General features: G+C 46.1%; 1 protein-coding gene across 4 annotated transcripts in view; it reads left to right on the top strand.

The window, feature by feature from the left end:
* RAPGEF2 (Rap guanine nucleotide exchange factor 2) overlaps positions 1–8,303 on the top strand; it is a 247,726-nt gene extending 239,423 nt beyond the window's left edge. For all 4 annotated transcript variants that reach the window (XM_068542403.1, XM_068542404.1, XM_068542405.1 and 1 more), the window contains 4 exons: positions 215–440; positions 1,228–1,787; positions 4,320–4,592; positions 6,226–8,303. In XM_068542403.1, coding sequence (XP_068398504.1) covers positions 215–440; positions 1,228–1,787; positions 4,320–4,592; positions 6,226–6,251 — 1,085 coding nt within the window. In that variant the 3' untranslated portion in view covers positions 6,252–8,303. The remainder of the gene's footprint in view (positions 1–214; positions 441–1,227; positions 1,788–4,319; positions 4,593–6,225) is intronic.
* The last annotated feature ends 12,054 nt before the right edge of the window (positions 8,304–20,357 follow it).

A 20,357-nucleotide genomic window follows, 5' to 3' on the forward strand; every position in this document is an offset into this window, starting at 1 on the left:
CGGTGAATTCTTTTTTCCTCTCTAAACTGTCATTAAACACACTAAACTGCCTTTGAGTAAAACTTTACTGTAGCTCAGTCCCCAAGTAGAGTGTTTTCTCCCCAGTTCCGTGGTGGCATCGGTGGCCTGCATTCTGGTTTTGCTTCTACGGGGGAGGCGTCAGCGGGACGCCGTGCACCCTCGGTGTCTAAGGAGTGATGTGTTTCCCACGCAGGCTACACTTTGGCTCCGAGCGGCACCGTGGATAACTTCTCAGATTCCGGCCACAGCGAAATCTCCTCACGGTCCAGTATCGTCAGCAACTCCTCCTTCGACTCGCTACCCGTCTCGCTGCCCGACGAACGGCGCCAGAGGCCATCGGTCGGCACTGTGGAGACCAGCCTGGCCGCAGGCCGGCTGGAGAGGCGGCCGGCGGGGGAGCCCGACCAGTGCAGCCTGGGGTAGGGGCTCGTCCGCGGGCTCGCTCCCCTCTCCCACGTGTGCGGGGCAGGTTACAGGACGCCCAGGGATGCTCTCCCGTCCCGGTTCTGATGTTCACCATTTCCCGGTTACGAAGCACCGTGCAGACTGCTTTTCCAGTGCGGTCTGTCCACTGGGACGCGTTTGCTCTGCGCTGAGGGCAGGGGTGACTCAGTCCAGTGAGCTGCTTTCCCGAAATAGTCAGATCGTAGTGAGCACTGTAAGGAAAGTGCTCCTTTCCTGTAAGCAGCTGATGGCTCTTTTCCCCCGTGTTGATATTGTGGGGACGTCACAGGGGACGAAACGGGACAGGGCCGAGTGGCCACTGTCGCTCAGTCTGGTGGAGCCTAATCCTCTTCCTGGAAGGAAAGGAAGCCGCCTTTCCAGGAAAAAGTGGTTGGGTTTTAGCAGAGTTATTAGTTAACAAGCTTGCCCTTTCCCCTCCCCTCCCCTCCCCTCCCCTCCCCCTCCCCTCCCCTCTTTCCCGGCCCCCCCTCCTCTCTCTTCTCCCCTCCCCTCCCCTCCCCTCCCCTCTCCTCCCCTCCCCTCTTCTCCCCTCCCCTCCCCTCCCCTCCCCTCTTCTCCCCTCCCCTCCCCTCCCCTCCCCTCTTCTCCCCTCCCCTCCCCTCCCCTCTCCTCCCCTCCCCTCCCCTCTCCTCCCCTCCCCTCTCTTCTCCTCCCCTCCCCTCCCCTCTTTCCCGGCCCCCCTCCCCTCCCCTCTCCTTCTCTTTATTATTTTTTTCTCTTTGTTTCCCATTGGCCGCCTAGGTCCTGCGCACCGCTGTCCGAGAGCCGGGGCCTGTACGCTGCAGCTACAGTGATCTCTTCTCCCAGCACAGAGGAGCTTTCCCAAGACCAGGGGGACCGAGCCTCGCTTGACGCTGCTGACAGTGGCCGAGGGAGCTGGACGTCGTGCTCCAGCGGCTCCCACGATAGCATCCAGACCATTCAGCACCAGAGGAGCTGGGAGACGCTCCCCTTCGGGCACGCTCACTTTGACCATTCAGGGGACGCCGCAGGGTTCTGGGCCTCGAGCAGCCACGTGGACCAGATCATGTTTTCCGACCATAGCACAAAGTATAACAGGCAGAGTCAAAGCCGAGAGAGTCTCGAGCAAGCCCAGTCCCGGGCAAGCTGGGCCTCCTCCACGGGGTACTGGGGAGAAGACTCGGAGGGGGACACGGGCACAATCAAGCGAAGGGGGGGGAAGGACGTTTCCCTCGAAGCTGAAAGCAGCAGCATGATGCCTGTGACCGCCGAAGAAGCCAAGCCCGTCGCCATGGCTGCCCACGTGGCCGTGCCGCCCAGCGCCACCAAGGGGCTTATCGGTAAGCTCGCCACCGAGGGGCTTATCGGTAAGCTCGCCACCGAGGGGCTTACCGGTAAGCTCGCCACGAGGGGCTTATCGGTAAGCTCGCCACCGAGGGGCTTATCGGTAAGCTCGCCACCGAGGGGCTTATCGGTAAGCTCGCCACCGAGGGGCTTATCGGTAAGCTGACTGCGGGCCTGTCGTGTCTGGGTAGTGGCTGCACCCTGACTTATTTCCAAAGTAAAAGCGTGTGTTTGCGGTTCTTCTCCTCATTCTGCCCCACCCATTGCCGTGTAGGCCTTCCAAGTTAGCAGTGCGCTCAGGATTTTGAAATGAATGGTGGTTAAGGGCCCAGGTTCTGTGGTCAGGTGCTTATAAATACCCTGCAGCAGTCAACCTTCCATGCACCGTAGCTGTCGGGGTCAGTAGGTTGTCCTCATGGGTGTTACCTGCTCCAACGTTGATCTTCTCAGCTGAAAATTATCAGGAAGGATGGCCATTCTCTAGAGGAAGAATTCTTTTTTGTTTAATTGGAACTGTTTTAAATGTTTTACTTTTGTATTTTGTTCCCTTGAATTGTATGTAGAACTTTAATTTACTCTTTGCATATTTAAAAATCTTCTGTCGACGTTTGTTACGCAGATAAATGTTTCTGTGCTAGACAAATTCCCTCTGCACAGGATAGAACAAGGAGGAGGGTGCAAGAGGTAAGGTAGTGAGTCAGGCAGGCTGCGGGTTTGAATCCCTGCTTTGCCACTTTCCCAGCTTTGTGACATTGAGCAAGGCACTAAACGGTGTCTGTTTCCTCATCTGTAAAATGAATTTAATAATTTCTACCAATGCAGTTGCTGTGAGGTTTAAACGAAATCTCTGCAGAACCCTGGTGTCTAGTTAGCAGTTCATAAGTACACGAAAGACGCTATCACTTCGCTGCTGCTGTTTCTGTTGTGAGGTCTCCTATGCTCCTTTAATGCTATCGGGATATATTCTCTATGGCATGTTCAACGTCTGTATAGTTAAAGTGTAGGGATACATCATAGGATACAGAGTGAGAAATTCTGGAATATAATCTACACAGACATCACTTTTATTAGTAGGGAAATTGTAGTTATTTTATCACGTAGTCATGGGTGGATGTCGAATTTAATATCTTTTCAAGATGAATGAGGAGAAAACAGTTAACACCTATTCTTAGGTTGCAATTTTTAAAGTACTTTTTTTTTTTTTAATTGAAGTATAGTTGATTTACAATATTGTGTTAGTTTCAGGTATACAACAAAGTGATTCAATTATATATATATTTTTCATATTATTTTCCATTATAGGTTATTACAAGATATTGAATATAGTTCCCTGTGCTATACAGTAAATCCTTGTCGTTTACCTATTTTTATGTAAAGTAGTGTGTATCTGTTAATCCCAAACTCCTAATTTATCCCTCCCCTCTTTTCTTCCCTTTGTAACCATAAATCTGTGAGTCTGTTTCTGTTTTGTGTGTAAATTCATTTGTATTATATTTTAGATTCCACGTATAAGTGATATCATAAGATATCTGTCTTTGTCTGGCTTACTTCACTTAGTATGATAATCCCTAGGTCCATCCATGTTGCTGCAAATGGCAATGTTTCATTCTTTTTTATGGCTGAGTAATATTTCATTGTATATACGTACCACATCTTCTGTATCCATTCATCTGTTGATGGGCACATGGGTTGCTTCCACATCTTGGCAATTGCAAATAGAAAAGCACTTTCTTTAACAAACTAATACACAGAATTTTTATTGCAAAGGAAAGAAGAATGATTTAAGTTCCTATAACAGTTGAGTCTAGAAAGTCGAAGATAAGAAAACTTTGCTTTTACTTGCCTTTACAGATTCATGTTTTAAGTCATGAAATTAATATAAAAGGACTTCGAGAAAAATACATACCTCACATACACATGGTTTTAAGTTTTGAAATTTGCATCATTTTTTTGTACTATTCTTCCAAATTTATTGTGATTCCCTATTTTCCGAAGTGAGGCCCAAGACTTGAAAGTAACCTGGGATTGATTCTCTGCCTGCTGAGGGTAGATGGCCCAGCAAAGAGGGACAGCCCGCCTGGCCCCCGGGGCAGGGAGAGGGGAGGGAACCGCTGGCAGGCACCGCTCCCGTGTTGCAGGCTCTGTTCCCTTTGCTCCGTGTTTCCAGTAAACCCCAGGGCTGGGCATTAGCCTGGTTACTGCGTGACAGGTAGAGTCGCTCTGCGGCGCCCCGGTGAGCATTACAGGTGCTTAGATCGCTTAGTCCTGCCTGTGCCGCCGGAGATGACCCGGTGCGTGGCGGGCTTGGTGTACGTCCCCCCCCACCCCCCGCCCCGCCCCGCCCCGCCCCGCCCCGCCGGCACCCCGCCCCGCCCCGCCGGCACCCCGCCCTGCGCGCAGCCCCGCGTGCCTTTCCCCGCGGGCGCAGCGCTCTTCGTCTCGGTCCTCCTCCTGCCCGAGGAGCGCACGTGGCCTGGGCCGCGCGCCCCGCGATGCTCACCGCGGCGCCTTGTCTCTCCCTCCCGCAGCGAGGAAGGAGGGCCGCTACCGGGAGCCGCCGCCCACCCCGCCGGGATACGTGGGCATCCCCATCACCGACTTCCCCGACGCGCACCCGCACCCCGCCCGGAAGCCGCCGGACTACACCGTGGCGCTGCAGCGCTCCAGGATGCTGGCCCGGCCGGCTGAGACCCCCGCCCCGGGCGGCGCCAGGCCCGCCCCGCGGCCGCAGTGGCACCGGCCCGGCGACGACCCGCGCCCCGGCCCCTGCGCGCCCCCGGGCCTCGCCGCCGAGGAGGACGGTACATGCGCTCCCCCCAGAGGCCCTGCTTCCCGCCCGGGGTTCCGCGCCCGCCCCCGGCCTCGGTGCCAGCCGTTGGGCTGCGTTTTGCTTTTTCCGAAGTGGCTGGAGAAATAACTGAAGATTGCGGAGGGGTCCCCTGTAGTACCGTGCGAGCCTGGGTGCATTTCCCTCCTAATCCTCGGTTTTCTTGGGAAATGCTCTGAGTCCCAGATGAAAGTCTGGTGGAAAAGCCCACTTCTCTAGAGCTTTCTTGCCTTCTCTGTACGAGTCGAGCTGGCCGTGCTGGGGTGAGGTTGAAGGGGGAGACCATGCCCCACCCCCACTCCTGCTTTTAAGGTTTGAGGTTAACATGTTTTATTCTGGAAATAATCATTATAGGAAAAAGCAAAACACAATTCATGAAAACTACTTACAATCCTGCCACTTGCAGATAACTTCCATTAGCATTTTGTCATATATCCTTCTAGACTTTTTTTTTTTTTAAAGGAGACATACTTTAATAGCCTTTTCAGATAATTGTGGTTATTTTTTGATATTGTATGGAAATTCAACAAGTAGTCATTTCTTTCTTTCTTTTTTTTTTTTTTTTAATGGCTGTGTTGGGTCTTCGTTTCTGTGCGAGGGCTTTCTCTCTAGTTGTGGCGAGCGGGGGCCACTCTTCATCGCGGTGCGCGGGCCTCTCACTATCGCGGCCTCTCTCGTTGCGGAGCACAGGCTCCAGACGCGCAGGCTCAGCAGTTGTGGCTCACGGGCCCAGCTGCTCCGCGGCATGTGGGATCCTCCCAGACCAGGGCTCGAACCCGTGTCCCCTGCACTGGCAGGCAGATTCTCAACCACTGCGCCACCAGGGAAGCCCTAGACTTTTTTATATGTATATGCGTGTGTATTATTTAAGAAGTCATATGTTATTTTATAACTTTTTTCAATGAATTTATCATTCATGAGTTTCCAGTCAGTAAATATACAATGTATTTTTATAGTGGGTATGTATATTTAAAGATGTGCATCCCATATACTTTATTTTAAACTTTTCTTTTTTTTATAAATTTATTTAATTTATTTATTTTTGGCTGTGTTGGGTCTTCATTGCTGCGTGCAGGCTTTCTCTAGTTGCGGCGAGCGGGGGCTACTCTTTGTTGCGGTGCGTGGGCTTCTCATTGCGGTGGCTTCTCTTGTTGCGGAGCACGGGCTCTAGGCGCGTGGGCTTCAGTAGTTGTGGCTCGCGGGCTCAGTAGTTGTGGCTCGCGGGCTCAGTAGTTGTGGCACACGGGCTCAGTAGTTGTGGTTCGTGGGCTCTAGAGCTCAGGCTCAGTAGTTGTGGCACATGGGCTTAATTGCTCTTTGGCATGTGGGATCTTCCCGGACCAGGGCTCGAACCCGTGTCCCCTGCATTGGCAGGTGGATTCTTAACCACTGCGCCACCAGGGAGGCCCCTTAAACTTTTTTATTATTATTAATCATTAGGTAGAAAAAAAGTTGAGGATCTTAGGTGACCTATACTAAGAGAACACAGCTGTGGTATTTTTATTTAGCATGTCGGTGAACATGTTCTCTCTAAGCACAAGAAAACGACTTGCTTGCTTATTGATTTTTCTTTTGTTTCTTCCTTTCTTTCGTGGTTGTGTCGGCAGAAGATGAACAAGTGTCTGCGGTTTGAGGCACGGGCTTGTCTGCGCCCGTGTCGGCCACCCACAGGAGAGCACAGAAGACGTCCCCTAGCGTCAGAGCCTTGGGACTCACACTCTGAGGATGGTGGACCAGTTTGCCTCCTTCCCTGCCTTAAAAGCAGCGCGGGGCTCCTTCCCCCCTTCTTCCTGTCCCCTTTGCATGTGAAATACTGTGAAGAAACCGCCCTGGCACTTTTCCGCCTTGTTGCTTGAATGCACAGCGCAGCGTCTCCAAGCTCCTGTGGCTGCCTGCCACGTCACACAGCATCATTCCAGACTCCAAGGTCATCACCACCCATGAGTCACTCTGGCTGCACTTCTCCACGCCTGGAAGGAGTTTTTAAAAAATCTTCCTTTTAGATTTCGATCCAGTCCTAGCACTTGGTTTCATTGGAATCGTGAGAACAGCCAGCCGTGGAACTACTTGGGGTCTTTAACCCACCGAGGAAGACAAAGGAAAACAATGAAATCCTTGAGTGCAGTGCTCGTCCGCTTGTTTACAGGGCCCTCCTCCGTTTTCTGGGTTTTTTTTTTCTTTTCTTTTAAATGAGTTTAAAGATTGTGTTCAGAGAGTAAATATTATATCCATTTAATGATTTTACAGTATTATGTTGAACCTTTAAGTAGGGTTGCCAGCCGGGGTTTCTCAAAAACCAAATATGCCAGACAGGGTGTGGTCACACCAGGGAGAGGGAAGGCTGGCCCACGGCCCCGCTTCCTGTGTCCCGGCCGCGCCCGGGAAGTGCCCGATCCTGGAAGCGTGAGATGTTAGCCAATTACCTAGCTCCCAGGGCCCCCGGCCCCTCCTTCCCCAGGGGCTGGGGCTCTTCTTTACAACTGTTTGCACATGGCCGGGGAGGGAACTGGGACTCTTGCGTCCTGTGTCTGAGCGTGTGGAGCGCAGGGCAGTGTCACCCGAGGGCGTGTCCTGCCCCATCGAGACAGACGGCAAACCCCGTGTTTTTTTTTTAAATTATGTTTCTTTGATTTCTGTTTATTTAGTTTTAGGGATTCTCTTGCTTGTTTTCAAAGAGAAACGTTCATAACTGGAGAGCATTGCAGTGAAAGCAGCTCGGGGTGTTGGCGCTAATGCCAGCTGTTCATACTGCTCTTTCAAGACAGCCTCCCCGTATCGATCGGTCGCCATGAGGGAATAAACAAGCCTTTAACGTGAAGATGATCAAAAGATCCGAAACCCAGTGCGATCCGCCAGCCTTTGTTTGCAAGGCGGGTCGGTCGCCGAAGACCGACCCGTAAGTGGCTTTACGGACGCCGAGACGGAGAAGGCCTGAGTGTAGCAACCACGTGTTCACAGCTGCTATTAACCCCAGAAGGACTGAGATGACCCCTCCGGTCTATTTTTGTGTTGTTTTTGCACAGACTCCGGAAAAGTGAAGGCTGCCAATCCGAGTAGTACTCAGATGTGAGGAACTGCTGGTCTTGGATTTTTTTTCCATTAAATTCAGCTGATCATATTGATCAGTAGATAAACGTAAATAGCTTCCAATTTTAAAAGTCAAATTGCAGTGTTTTTTCACTGTATCAAAGCAATGTCAGTGCTTTATTTAATAATTCTCTCCTGTATCATGGCATTTGTCTACTTGCTTATATATTACATTATCAATGATGCATTTGTAATTTTACATGTAAGATGCATTATTTGCCAGTGTTCTTCTCTAGGCTGTGGACCTCATGTGCATCTAGAAAGACAGAACTCTTGCTCTACACAAGTTGCACAAATGTTACCTAAGCATTAAGTCACCGTAGAACATAGTAGGAGTGTAACCTCAGTTCGCTCTGTGATGTCAAGTGCAGAATGTACAATTAACTGGTGATTTCCTCATCCTTTTGATACTACTTGTACCTGTATGTCTTTTAGAAAGACATTGGCGGAGTCTGTATCCCTTTTGTATTTTTAATACAATAATTGTACATATTGGTTATATTTTTGTTGAAAATGGTAGAAATGTACTATGTTTATGCCTCTACGTCCAGTTTGTACAAGCTGGAAAATAAATAAATATAACATAATGCCTTGCCTATATTCTTAACGACTCGTGCATGCTTTTTCTTACTGAAGCGTAAGAAAGCCCTTGGATCTCACTGCAGGAGCGAGTCCACAGGGCACTGAGGGTAGACCGACAATGTCGCCTAAAACTGCCCAAATAGCCTATTCTTTTAGGTAGCTTTCTGTTGATTCAGAGAAAAGAAATTGATATCATTCATGTTAACAGAAATTAATATCATTCATGTGTCCAGAATTCATAGTGTTTGAGATTCAGTGAAAAATTATGTTACCACTGTGTATCTATTGAATACATAGCATTTGTCTCTGCCCAATTCCTTTCCAATAAAAATCTCTATGGGACATAATATTTTTGATTCCCAATATACATTCAAGATCCTGGCCACTAAGTTAAGAGTACAATCTAGCAAGTGATTTGGAACTTTTACATCAAATATCATTGTTCTGTCTACGAGTCCTAATGCGTGGTAGGTCTGAATAATATTTTGGTCTATGAGAAGGGCACTTATATTTAAAAAGGTGAGAATCAGTTAAGCAGCAACCCTTTCGAGCACATTTTGAAATCAAAGATTATTTCTTATCCTCAAGCAGGCGTTAATAAAAGTCCCGTCCATCACCCACCCGGAAACCACAGAAGGCGGAGTGGCAAGGATGTGGAAACACAAGCACGAAATGTGAGGAAATGTGAAGGCGTCTAGAAAGATGGCAGGAGTTCAGTCCTGATGCTAAAGGGAAAATGGCCAAACTTAAAACTCTTCCTGAGGCATTTGTGCTATCTTGGTGAGTAAATTTTGAAAGTCTGGCCACCAAAACAGTTTGGAGAATGAAAACCATTCCTGTAGCTTCAGCTGTACCTGTTCAGAATGCAGGTGCCCCGTGTGGACACATGTGTTCCCACGTGTCTGCCTCTATCATCTGTTCACTGTGGAACCCTTCGCTCAGGGAAGCCCTATCACAACAGCAACCCGTGCTCTCCTTAAATTTCTGTCGTTGAAAAAGCTTTTCTCTAATGTGTTTGGTTTTTTTTTTTTAATTTATTTATTTTTGGCTGTGTTGGGTCTTCGTTGCCGCGCACGGGCTTTCTCTGGTTGCGGTGCGTGGGCTTCTCATTGCGGTGGCTTCTCTTGTTGCGGAGCATGGGCTCTAGGCGCGCGGGCTTCAGTAGTTGTGGCGCGTGGGCTCAGTAGTTGTGGCTTGTGGGCTCTAGAGCGCAGCCTCAGTAGTTGTGGTGCACGGGCTTAGTTGCTCTGCAGCATGTGGGATCTTCCCGGACCAGGGCTCGCACCCGTGTCCCCTGCATTGGCAGGCGGATTCTTAACCACTGCGCCACCAGGGAAGCCCTCTCTAATGTGTTTTGAAAAATATTAAAGATCTGATGTTTTGAGGAATTACCTCTTCATCACTTTTTGTATTTTGCTAAAAATAAAGGAAAATGACAAATCAGCCATGATGCCTGTTCTTACGCGGTTATGTTTTAGGTTACCTTTAAGTAGCAAAGACTCCACTCCAGGTTTGTAAGAAGTATGTGTTCATCAGATGTGATCAGTGGTAGTGACAGAGTTTACTCTGTGTCATGTTAATAACAGACGTTTGCCACGTTGTAGGAATATTGCAGAAAGCCCTCCTCCCTAATCAAAAAGACTATAAACGGACCTGGTTCCTTTTTCATACATGCAGGTTAAAGCCCTCCAAATATTTTCCTCAGCTTTAACTCCTTCCCTCTTCTGGGAGGTGTAGAGTTTATGCTCATCTGTACTTTAATATATTTGATCACCAAGCCACTGATAATCTCTCAAAACGTTCTCAAAGAATGCAAGCTGCTGAAAAAGTGTGTATCAACACACCTGGTAGGTCTGTGTGCTGATGTGTTTCTCAAGGAATGTGTTTCTCACTTCTGTTCGTGCTGAAGAAAAAGAGGAAGCTCTCTGAGTCCTTGATCCCCTGTTATCGTTCTCCTTGAGAAATAGCTTACTCCAAGAATAAAGGAAGTGTAGCACTGAGGGGGTCAAGCTGTTGATTGGAGAAGCGAATGATCTTGCAAATATTCACAAAGATTGTCAGCCAGTGTAGGCTGGAAGGGGCAGTAATGGAATGGAAATGAGTAGGACAGACTGCAGCCGAGGGGCCAGGACCCTTCAGAAAGATCTTACAGTGAATGAGGGTTTACCCAGTTGACAGGGAGACGGAAACACTGACTGGAACGAAACAATAATTTGTGAATTGCACTTTTTTCAACATTCACATCTCAGCCAAGGACAAGGCAAGCGCAGTGAAACTCCTGCCTGTGTTTTGAAATGATACTTGCCCAGTTAATTTTTACAGAGCCATGGCCACGTAACAGGGACATTTATAGACGCAATCAAAACATTGCATGCAAGGTTACAGAATCTTAGAAAAGGCTTTATTTTATGGGCACTCAATACGATCCTAACCATTTTCATTATGGGAAAAATTAAGCATAGAATATAGTAACTGAAGTAAATTTACAAACGACCAATTTTTATAGAAGAGGGAAACTAGTGAAATAAATTCACCGTAGGGTATTCAACACTTCAAAAGTCAAGGCTTCGTTTTTTTGTTTTTTTGTTTTTCTGTAGCTAGTTTAATAAAATTTAGGAAATTTTCATAATATTAACTCTGACCTAACATCGAGTGGTTGACATGCGGTGTGGTCTGATGGGAACCAATGAAGTAAAAGTATATCCCAGTATTTGAGGTTTTCCTTAATTTATATAGATTGGAACCTTTTTTTCAAACAAGACTATAAAACTGATTTAGGATCAAGTCAGTGTCACATGTAGCATGAAGATGAAAATATGTACAAACCTACCAGGTGTAGTTTAATGAGCTAATTTCACTTGTGTGCACTTCCTATGATCCAGGCACTTTTCTTGATGCCAGATATTTACAGATATCACTAAAGTGAACCAAAGTGCCTTCCAATTATAGCCTTCTTTTGGCTGAATGTCTCCCATTTCTCAGACCTGAGAGGGGAAAACTTACTGAGTGATCCCAGGATCATAAATGAGTACCTTATCAAGCAGCCTTGATCACAGCTAGATCAAAGATATGAGATGCCTGGCCCACGAGCTGCCAATCCAGGCTTGCTAGCCATCTAGAAGAAGGTCCTAGAAGGAGCATTGTGACCGGTAGGGAAAGTAAACCAAACTGAACTCATCACATTCTCTTTGGGGAATTTCTGTGCAAAGGTGAAAAAGAGCAAAGGCTCACCCAGTCAGGATGCAGAAGCTGTGAGACAAGAGAAGTGATGAGAACGAAAAAACCATGAGTAAGAAGAGGGCCACGAGGTCAGGAAAGTGAGGGATCAACGGCAGGGGCATTCAAAGCCGAGAACAGCAGACACCTGTTTCTTGGGGAGCAACCACATGCTAGGGCATAGTTGCCCCAGCATGAATGTCCAGCCTCAGAACCACTCCTCGCAGCTGGGCTCTCTGAGCTGTTCTTCCTGAAACCCGAATGGAGAGCCATCCCTCTCTCGGTAACCACTGTCCTCAGCACCTAGAACAGTGCCTGGGATAGTGTTAAGGTTTTAGTAAATGAGCATCTTATCGGGGCCTCTGGAGGGCCCAAATTATAGATAGATTGGACAATCAAAATCAGCCAACATGCATTTATGTTTTGTTATTAAAGCACTTATATTTTAGACAGTGTTTTGGTTCACAGCAAATTTGAGTGGAAAGTACAGAGTCCCATATACCCCTCGCCTCCCTCACTGTTGACATCGCCCACCAGAGTGGTACATTTATTACAATGGATAACCCAACCTTGACCCGTCCTCATCACCCACATTCTACAGTTTACGTTAGGTTCACTCTTGGTGGTGTACATTCTACAACATGCATTTATCGAAGGGCGTCTATAGCTGTGCCCAGTACTGGTGAATATTCAGAAGTAAAATAACTTTAAAATATTTCTGTTTTCTTTATTGAGGTATAACGGAGACATAAATGACTCTTGACAAGGCTAGCAAGGATTTACGATTAACCAAGAGGAGCAAAGAATAAAAGACTGTCTAGGAGCTACATTTCTTTGCGGCTAAAGAAGTTCAGATGAATGAAAGATGGACAGAGGCTGAGTTATCCAGAGGAGAGTCTTTGGCTCCCCCTGAGGTATCCGCGATGCCTGGACGTCGAGGAGACACGCCTAACTAGACAGGGCTTCGGGATTTGGAGACTCTGAGAAATTGGTTGGAATGAGCAAGGGAGTGTGCTGTTACGTGGGACAAAAATGTTTTACAGAGATTATAGTTGTTGTTTTAGGGACTCAATAAATGTTCATAAAAAGAAAAAAGGAAGGGGAAGAGCAGAAGAAAGGATCTGTGTTGAGATAACGGTCTGGAGGGAAGATCTGATTCAGCAGGCGTGCAGGTTGCAAAGCTGGGCGAGGAGAAGGGGGTCACCCGGGCCAGGAGGCGTGGGGTCGGGACAGGAGGGAAGAACAAAGACGGTTCAAGGGAAAAACGAATCAGTAGAACCTGATGTCCAACGGGACACGAGAAATTAAAGGTAAAATCAAGCCCCTCCCCCAGCATTGGGAAAAAAATGACTTTTAAGAGACTTAAAATTCCTAGGCGGAGTGCTTAAGGTGGGAGAAGCCATATTGACAAAGACGGAGACATTGCAGAAAACGATGCTGATTTTTATCCGTTCATCTGTTGATGGACACTTAGGTTGCTTCCATGTCTTGGCTATTGTGAATAGTGCTGCAGTGAACATTGGGTGTATGTATCCATTTGAACCATGGAATATATTACTCAGCCATAAAAAAGAATGAAATGATGCCATTTGCAACCACATGGATGGACCTGGAGATGATCATACCAAGTGAAGTAAGTCAGACAGAGAAAGACAAATACCATATGCTATTGCTTATATATGTGGAATCTAAAAAAAAAAGATACAAATGACCTTGTCTACAAAACAAACAGACTCACAGATGTGGAAACTCACTTATGGTTACAAAAGGGGAAATGGGGGGCGGGGGGGAGGGGTGGAGGGAAAAATTAGGAGTTTGTGATGAACATACACACATGACTATATTCCAAATAGATAGCCAATAAGGACCTACTGTACAGCACAGGGAACTCTGCTCAATATTTTATACTAACCTATAAGGGAAAAGAATATGAAAAAAACATGTATGTATAACTGAATCACTTCACTCTGTATGACTGTATGACAGACTCTAGGTCCGTCCACCTCACTACAAATAACTCAATTTTGTTTCTTTTTATGGCTGAGTAATATTCCATTGTATATATGTGCCACATCTTCTTTATCCATTCATCTGTCGATGGACACTTAGGTTGCTTCCATGTCCTGGCTATTGTAAATAGAGCTGCAATGAACATTGTGGTACATGACTCTTTTTGAATTATGGTTTTCTCAGGGTATATGCCCAGTAGCGGGATTGCAAACCAGCACTTTAAATGTGTTTTTGGAATCAAGTGGGTTAGAAATGAATAATATTTATTAACCACTGTGGTGCTTTTTTCTCTTGAATATTCTATTAATTTATTTCTACCATAAAATAGTTCCTTCTCCCCCTTCCCCCCTTCTCTCTGCATCCTTCATCCCCTTCACCACCGCCCTACCCTGACTTAGGAAAATAGTTCCTTTTTTCAGGATTCTTTGGTGCTGAGCCACGCCTTACTGAAGGGTGGTTCTCATCAGAGAAATGTGTAAATACATGAATCCCTCAGGCTCAGTGTGAAGCCTCTGTTGCCGAATCTTTAGGGTCTTTGAAACCAGCGTTTCCAAATCAGGTGAAGCATGTGGCTGTCCTTTCTTGCTCAGACCTCCTCTCATGACCCCACAGAGAAGCCTGGAGAGAGTTCCTTCCGTCCCAGCAACAAAATAAGATTTTGTCCTTACCCCTTTAAAACGATTACAGGCCATGGGCATCGCCATTTCACTAAGTTAAGTCATTGCTTTCTCAGATCAGACTGGTGTTTGTCTTCCCAGAAGCTCCTGGCCGTGCAGGAAGAGCAGTGAATGTGTCTGATGCGGCGTGAGTGTGAGAGAGAAGAGGTGTGTGTCTCTGCGTGTGAGCGCAGGCGAGGAAGGATGGGTGTAAGTATAGCGGCGGGGTAATGGGGGAAGAAGGTAAGTTAAAAGGGTAAAAGGGGAACAGTGGACGCTTACAGTGGGCACAGTTTTACAGCTTCACAAAATGTTGTGTTGTGTTGTGTTTTAAGGTAGCCTAGCTATCTAAGCTGGGAAGTCAGGGCACCAGGAGGCGTTTGGAAAACATTCTAACGCTCCGTAAGACATTGCAAACCATTTTTTCCTGACTTCTTTCTAAATGAAAACAAACCTTTATCTTGGAAAATTAAATACACTGTTTGTGGGCATTCTGCAAAGAGAGTATTTCTCTTTGAGGACTCTTTCAGATACAAGAAGGTGAATGACTCAAATTTTTCACTTGTGCCTACTCTTCCTGTGATATCTGTGTGTAAGTAAAGTTGTGCATCAACGAACTTCCAGAAGCTCTCCTCCGAGGGAGTAGATTGGCTTTTATGCCATCGATATATATATATATATATATATATATATATATTTTTTTTTTTTTTTTTTTTTTTTTTTAATGTGACAAGAAGTCTGTGTATCTTGGGCTTTTTCCCTGGTGAAGACAAAGCTTGTTCTCAGTTGCCAGCGGGCTGCTCTGTGGGCCCTTCCCTTCCACCCCAGCTCGGCCTTCCATGGCCCGTGGACCCAATAAATTCCCCCCGAGGTCCAGTGAATGCGCCTGGTGCTGGTCGGGCTGGCAAGGTCAGAAGGACTTCATTCTCTTCTCAGCAAGGTCTCCAAATCACCTCTTTGGGATGTGTGAGCCCTGGGTGAAGAATTCAGAGACAAATGTGGGAGCAGACTCCAATTCCTTATTTCATTCTTTTTTTAAAAAATTTTTATAAGTTTATTTATTTATTTACTTTTGCTACATTGGGTCTTTGTTGCTGTGCGCGGGCTTTCTCTAGTTGCAGCCAGCGGGGGTACTCTTTGTTACGGAGCACGGGCTTCTCATTGCGGTGGCTTCTCTTTGTTGCGGAGCACGGGCTCTAGGCACGAGGGCTTCAGTAGTTGTGGTGCACGGGCTTAGTTGCTCCACGGCATGTGGGATCCTCCCGGACCAGGGCTCGAACCCGTGTCCCCTGCATTGGCAGGCAGATTCTCAACCACTGCACCACCAGGGAAGTCCCCCTTATTTTATTCTTAAAAAGCGTTAGTGATGAAGACAAGCCCAAGTGTCCCCAGAAGCAAGAGCACACCTGGCATGGTCACCTGCCACACGGAGCTACCCATGTCCCTTGGCCAGGATGACACTCGAGCAGGGAGTCCAACGGGTGCCTGAAGCAGACACAGGCCCACGTTTCCTGGTGTGCGGGTTGGACTCCCGGTGGCTTGGGGGCTGGCAGGGGAAGAGGGCTGGGGTTAGAGAGCAAGGGCCCCCTGGGCTTATCCTGGATTGCTCTCTTGCCTTTATGCTCCCAGAATTGGTGTACTAGGGCTGCTGTAACAAAATACCACAGAAAGGTATTTTCTCATAGTTCTGGGGGCTGAAGTCCAAGGTCAAGTTGCTGGCAGGTGTGGCTCTCCAGAGGCCTCTTCCTCGGCTGCAGATGGCTGCCTTCTCACTGTGAGCGCACCCCTGCTGTCTTTTCTCTTCCTCTAAGGACCTCATTCCTATCTATTATTTAGGGCCTCACTCTTATGCCCTCATTTAACCCCAGTGACGCCTTTAAAGGCCCCATCTCCAAATATAGTCACATTGGGGATTGGGGGTCCAACATACAGATTTGGGGGGACACCATTCATAGCAGGGGCCACTGAGCCACCAGAGCGAGATCTCAGGTTCCTGATGGCAGGAGCCCCCATGCGGCTCTAAGGAATGTTCATGAGACACTCTTCACCAGTGATGGCCCTCCAGGTGCCATTTCCCTCTGCTTGTGATAGGTGAGATCCTTAAAAACTGACCTGTGGTCCTTCGGGTCTCTCATAATGACCCCAGTACTTGTCTCTCCCCAGGAAACACTCTGCTGAGTCCAGAGTCTCCTTTGTAGCTGGTTTTTAGTATCACAGAGCCTTTCCTAAGTAGCAAACTTTTGGTGTACTTTTTGAAGAATTTTTTTTTTTTTTTTACTGAAGTATAGTTGATTTACAATGTTGTATTAGTTTCAGGTGTACAGCAAAGTGATTCAATTATATATATATGTATATATATTCTTTTTCAGACTCTTTTCCATTATAGCTTATTACAAGATACTGAGTATAGTTCTCTGTGCTATACAGTAGGTCCTTGTTGTTTATCTATTTATATACAGTAGTGTGTATATGTTAATCCCAAATTCCTAATTTCACCCCATTTTCCCCTTCGGTAACCATAAGTTTGTTTTCTATGTCTGTGAGTCTGTTTCTATTTTGTAAACGAGTTCATGTGTATCATATTTTAGATTCCACATATGAGTGATATCATATGATATTTGTCTTCCTCTGGCTGACTTACTTCACTTAGTGTGATAATCTCTAGGTCCATCCATGTTGCTGTAGATGGCATTATTTCATTCTATTTTATGGCTGAGTAATATTCCATTGTATATATGTACCGCATCTTTATCCATTCATGTGTCGATGGGCATTTATGTTGCTTCCATGTCTTGGCTATTGTAAATAGTGCTGCAATGAACACTGGGGTGCATGTACCTTTTCAAAATAGAGTTTTCACTGGATACATGCCCAGGAGTAGGATTACTGGATCATATGGCAGCTCTATTTTCAGTTTTTTAAGGAGCCTCCATACTGTTCTTCCTAGTGGCTGCACCAATTTATATTCCCACCAATAGTGCAGGAGGGTTCCCTTTTCTCCACACCCTCTTCAGCATTTGTTATTTGTAGACATTTTTTGTAAAAGGTGGAAGAGGTTTGCAAGTGCACAAACACACTGTAACAGTGTGAATGAGCAAGTGATGGCTAAGGAGGCTGGATTATCATCACCTCATGGCCCCAAACCAGAGGCGTGATTGGAACCCACAGCCTGTGCTGTGGGACCCAAGGCCAATGCAGAGCAGAGCCCTTGTGAAGGTCCAGGGGGGACAAGAAAAGTGGCTGCTTCAGCCAGTTCCCTGATGCTTGGACTGGGCATGAGGCCAGCTGGCACGGTCTGCCTGGCGTGGGATGTGGTAGGGGTACTGTCAGGGCAGGGGTGGGGTCGTGAGCCCAGGCCAAGGGCTCCGGCTATAGGAATAGGAAAATGTCTCAGAAGTCCTCAAAAACTCAAGTGAAAATTTTTGAATGATCAGAGTCTAATGATTATCACAATTTGAAAGCCATTGTTCTCAAGACACTTTCACGTTCTTCACGGTCAGAAGTTTCATAAGCTTTGTTATTATGGAAATAATAATACTAACGCATCATTTGCTCTTTTCTCTGCATTGACATTGCACTGATGGTACAAAAGCAAGGGTGGTACCTTAGCAAGGATTAAAGCAGCGGCACCAAAGCGAACAAGCAGTCACTGTGTTTTTCACCATCGTGTACTTGCAGTAAAACAAACAAACCAGCAAACAAAACCACACCAGTCTTTGATGAGACAGTAAAGTATTTAAAATTGCACGAAATCCTACCTCTTGAGTACTTGTCTTTTCTACATTCTGGATGAAGAAATGGAAATACAAACAAAGCGCTTCTGCTGCATACCAAAGTATTGATACAATGATTGAAAAAGCACTTTTCTGTTTGTGTGTCAATCATACCTCAGTAAAGTGGTTTTTTAAAAAAGAAAACGCACTCTGGATTGTTGGAGCATAAGATTTGGATAGTTGATGTTATTAACTGAATGTTGTGTCCCCAAGATTCATATGTTGAAAATGAATACTCCGCCATGTGATGATATTAAGAGGAGGAACCTGTGAGAGGTAATCAGGATTAGGTGAGGTCATGAGGGTGGAGCCCTCGTGAATGGGTTTAGTGCCCTTATAAGAGTCAGGAGAGAGCTTGCTGCCTCTCTCTGCTTTCCCCCTGTGAGGACACAATGAGAATTCAGCAGTCTGCATCTGGGTAGAGAGCTCTCTCCAGAATTCATACAGACTATTGCCCTGATCTCAGACTTCCAGCCTCCAGAACTGTGGGGAATAAATTTCTGTTGTGTATGAGCACCCAATCTATGGTAATTTGTTATAGCAGCCCGAACTGAGACATATAATGAAATGTGTCAACAAAAAAAGGTTGAAAACCACTTCCTTAAAATTTAGGTTGGGCTCCTATTACCCAGACCATTTTGATCCTTCCTTACTAAAAACAAGTAGACATAAGTCACACATGAAAATTATGAGTTTCTACTTGAAAATGACGAACAACTAAGCTGTTAGGGTGAATTTGAAGGAGTGTGGACATCCAGGGTCACTTGAGGACAAGGTAAAACTCATTTATCTGTGGAAAGTATAGATATGAGACTCTTAAGAAATGTTAGTTCCATTTTTCTTGTTGTTTCATTAGAAGAGGAAGATCTAGAACCTTAACAATCCACATTCCATCTTGGTTTGACTATATTATAAATAGAATAGTTTCTGGCATCACATAGATCTTGGTTTAAAACCCAAATCTTCCTGCTTCCAATTATGTGACTTGGAGAAATTTACATCTCTGAGTCTCCAAAACAGCCCTCCATGATCTCTGTTTCCTGGTTTTTATACCCTTGTGTCCCCTTCTATGATGGATGTTGGTCCGTCTGACCTATAGAATATGGTAGAAGTGAAGGCACGTAACTTCCAAGGTTAGGTTATAAAAGACGGCAACGTCTGTCTTGAGTTCTTGCTTTTCTTTTGGAGCACACACAGCTCTTGGGGAGAGCCAGCTGCCAGGCCCTGAGGCCACTCAGGCAGCCCCGGCAGAGGCCCAGGTGGTGAAGGACTGGCCAACAGGCACGCCAGTGAGCTTGGAAGAATATTTCAGCTCCACGGAAGCCTTGAGGTGCCTGGTGCCCTGGTGGACAACTTGCCTGCAGCAGCATGAGAGCCTGAGAGGCAACCAAACAGCTAAGCTGCTCCCAGATTCCTGACCACAGAAACTATTTGTTGTTTTACGTTACTGTGTTTTAGGAGTAATTTATTGGGCAGCAGTAAGTATTAATTTTCGACAGTTTGCTAAAATGTTACTTTCATTCTTTGAAATGTGTCCTGAACCTTCCAGAAATGTTTTTCCCTAGAAATCTGGTAAATGTTGACTTCGTTGTCTGAATCTAAACTAGAAATGTCAGAACCACGAAAGCAAACAATCCTTTGCTTGAAATAGGCAGAAGTTTGTGGTCTGGCGCAAAATTATAGAGGTTTTCCTGGAAGGTAGGAGCCAGGCTCACAATCTTAGCTGTATTTCACCACCTTTATGATACTGTTTCTCTGGTCATTTTGGTTGTTTGAAGTTAGTTCTCTAGAAGGTTCATTAGGAAAGATTCATGGGGAAAGTTCTTGCTTTAGTTTGACTGAATCTAAAATCCCTAGCTCCCTTCTTTTCTTGAGCATCTTAAAGAGTATGCCATTATCTTCTTGCATAAAGTAGTACTAACTCAAAATCTGATGATAAACTGAGTTTCTTGTCCTTTTAAGTACAGTTGTCCCTTGGAATCCACGGGGGATTGATTCCAGGACCCCCCTTGGATACCAGAATCCACAGATGCTCAAATTCCTAATATAAAATGGTATGGTATTTGCATCTAACTTAAGCACATCCTCCTATATACTTTAAATTCTCTAGATTACTTATAATACCTAATACAGTGTAAATGCTTTGTAAATAGTTGTAAATACAATGTAAATGCTATGTAAACAGTTGCCAGTGTGTGACAAATTCAAGTTTTGCTTTTTGGAACTTTCTGGAATTTTTTTCCGAACATTTTTGATCCGAAGTTGGTTGCATCTGTGGATGTGAAACCCTTGGGTATGGAGGGCTGATTATACTGTGGTCTTTTTGCATTGATGCCTAAAATACATTTTTTCCCCCCTGAAAAGTTATAGTTTTGTTAGAAAAAATCTTGTACTGTGAGTTGTTGGCTACTATTT

This window comes from Eschrichtius robustus, chromosome 4 (genome assembly GCF_028021215.1).
Source record: "Eschrichtius robustus isolate mEscRob2 chromosome 4, mEscRob2.pri, whole genome shotgun sequence".
NCBI classification, from domain to species: domain Eukaryota; kingdom Metazoa; phylum Chordata; class Mammalia; order Artiodactyla; family Eschrichtiidae; genus Eschrichtius; species Eschrichtius robustus.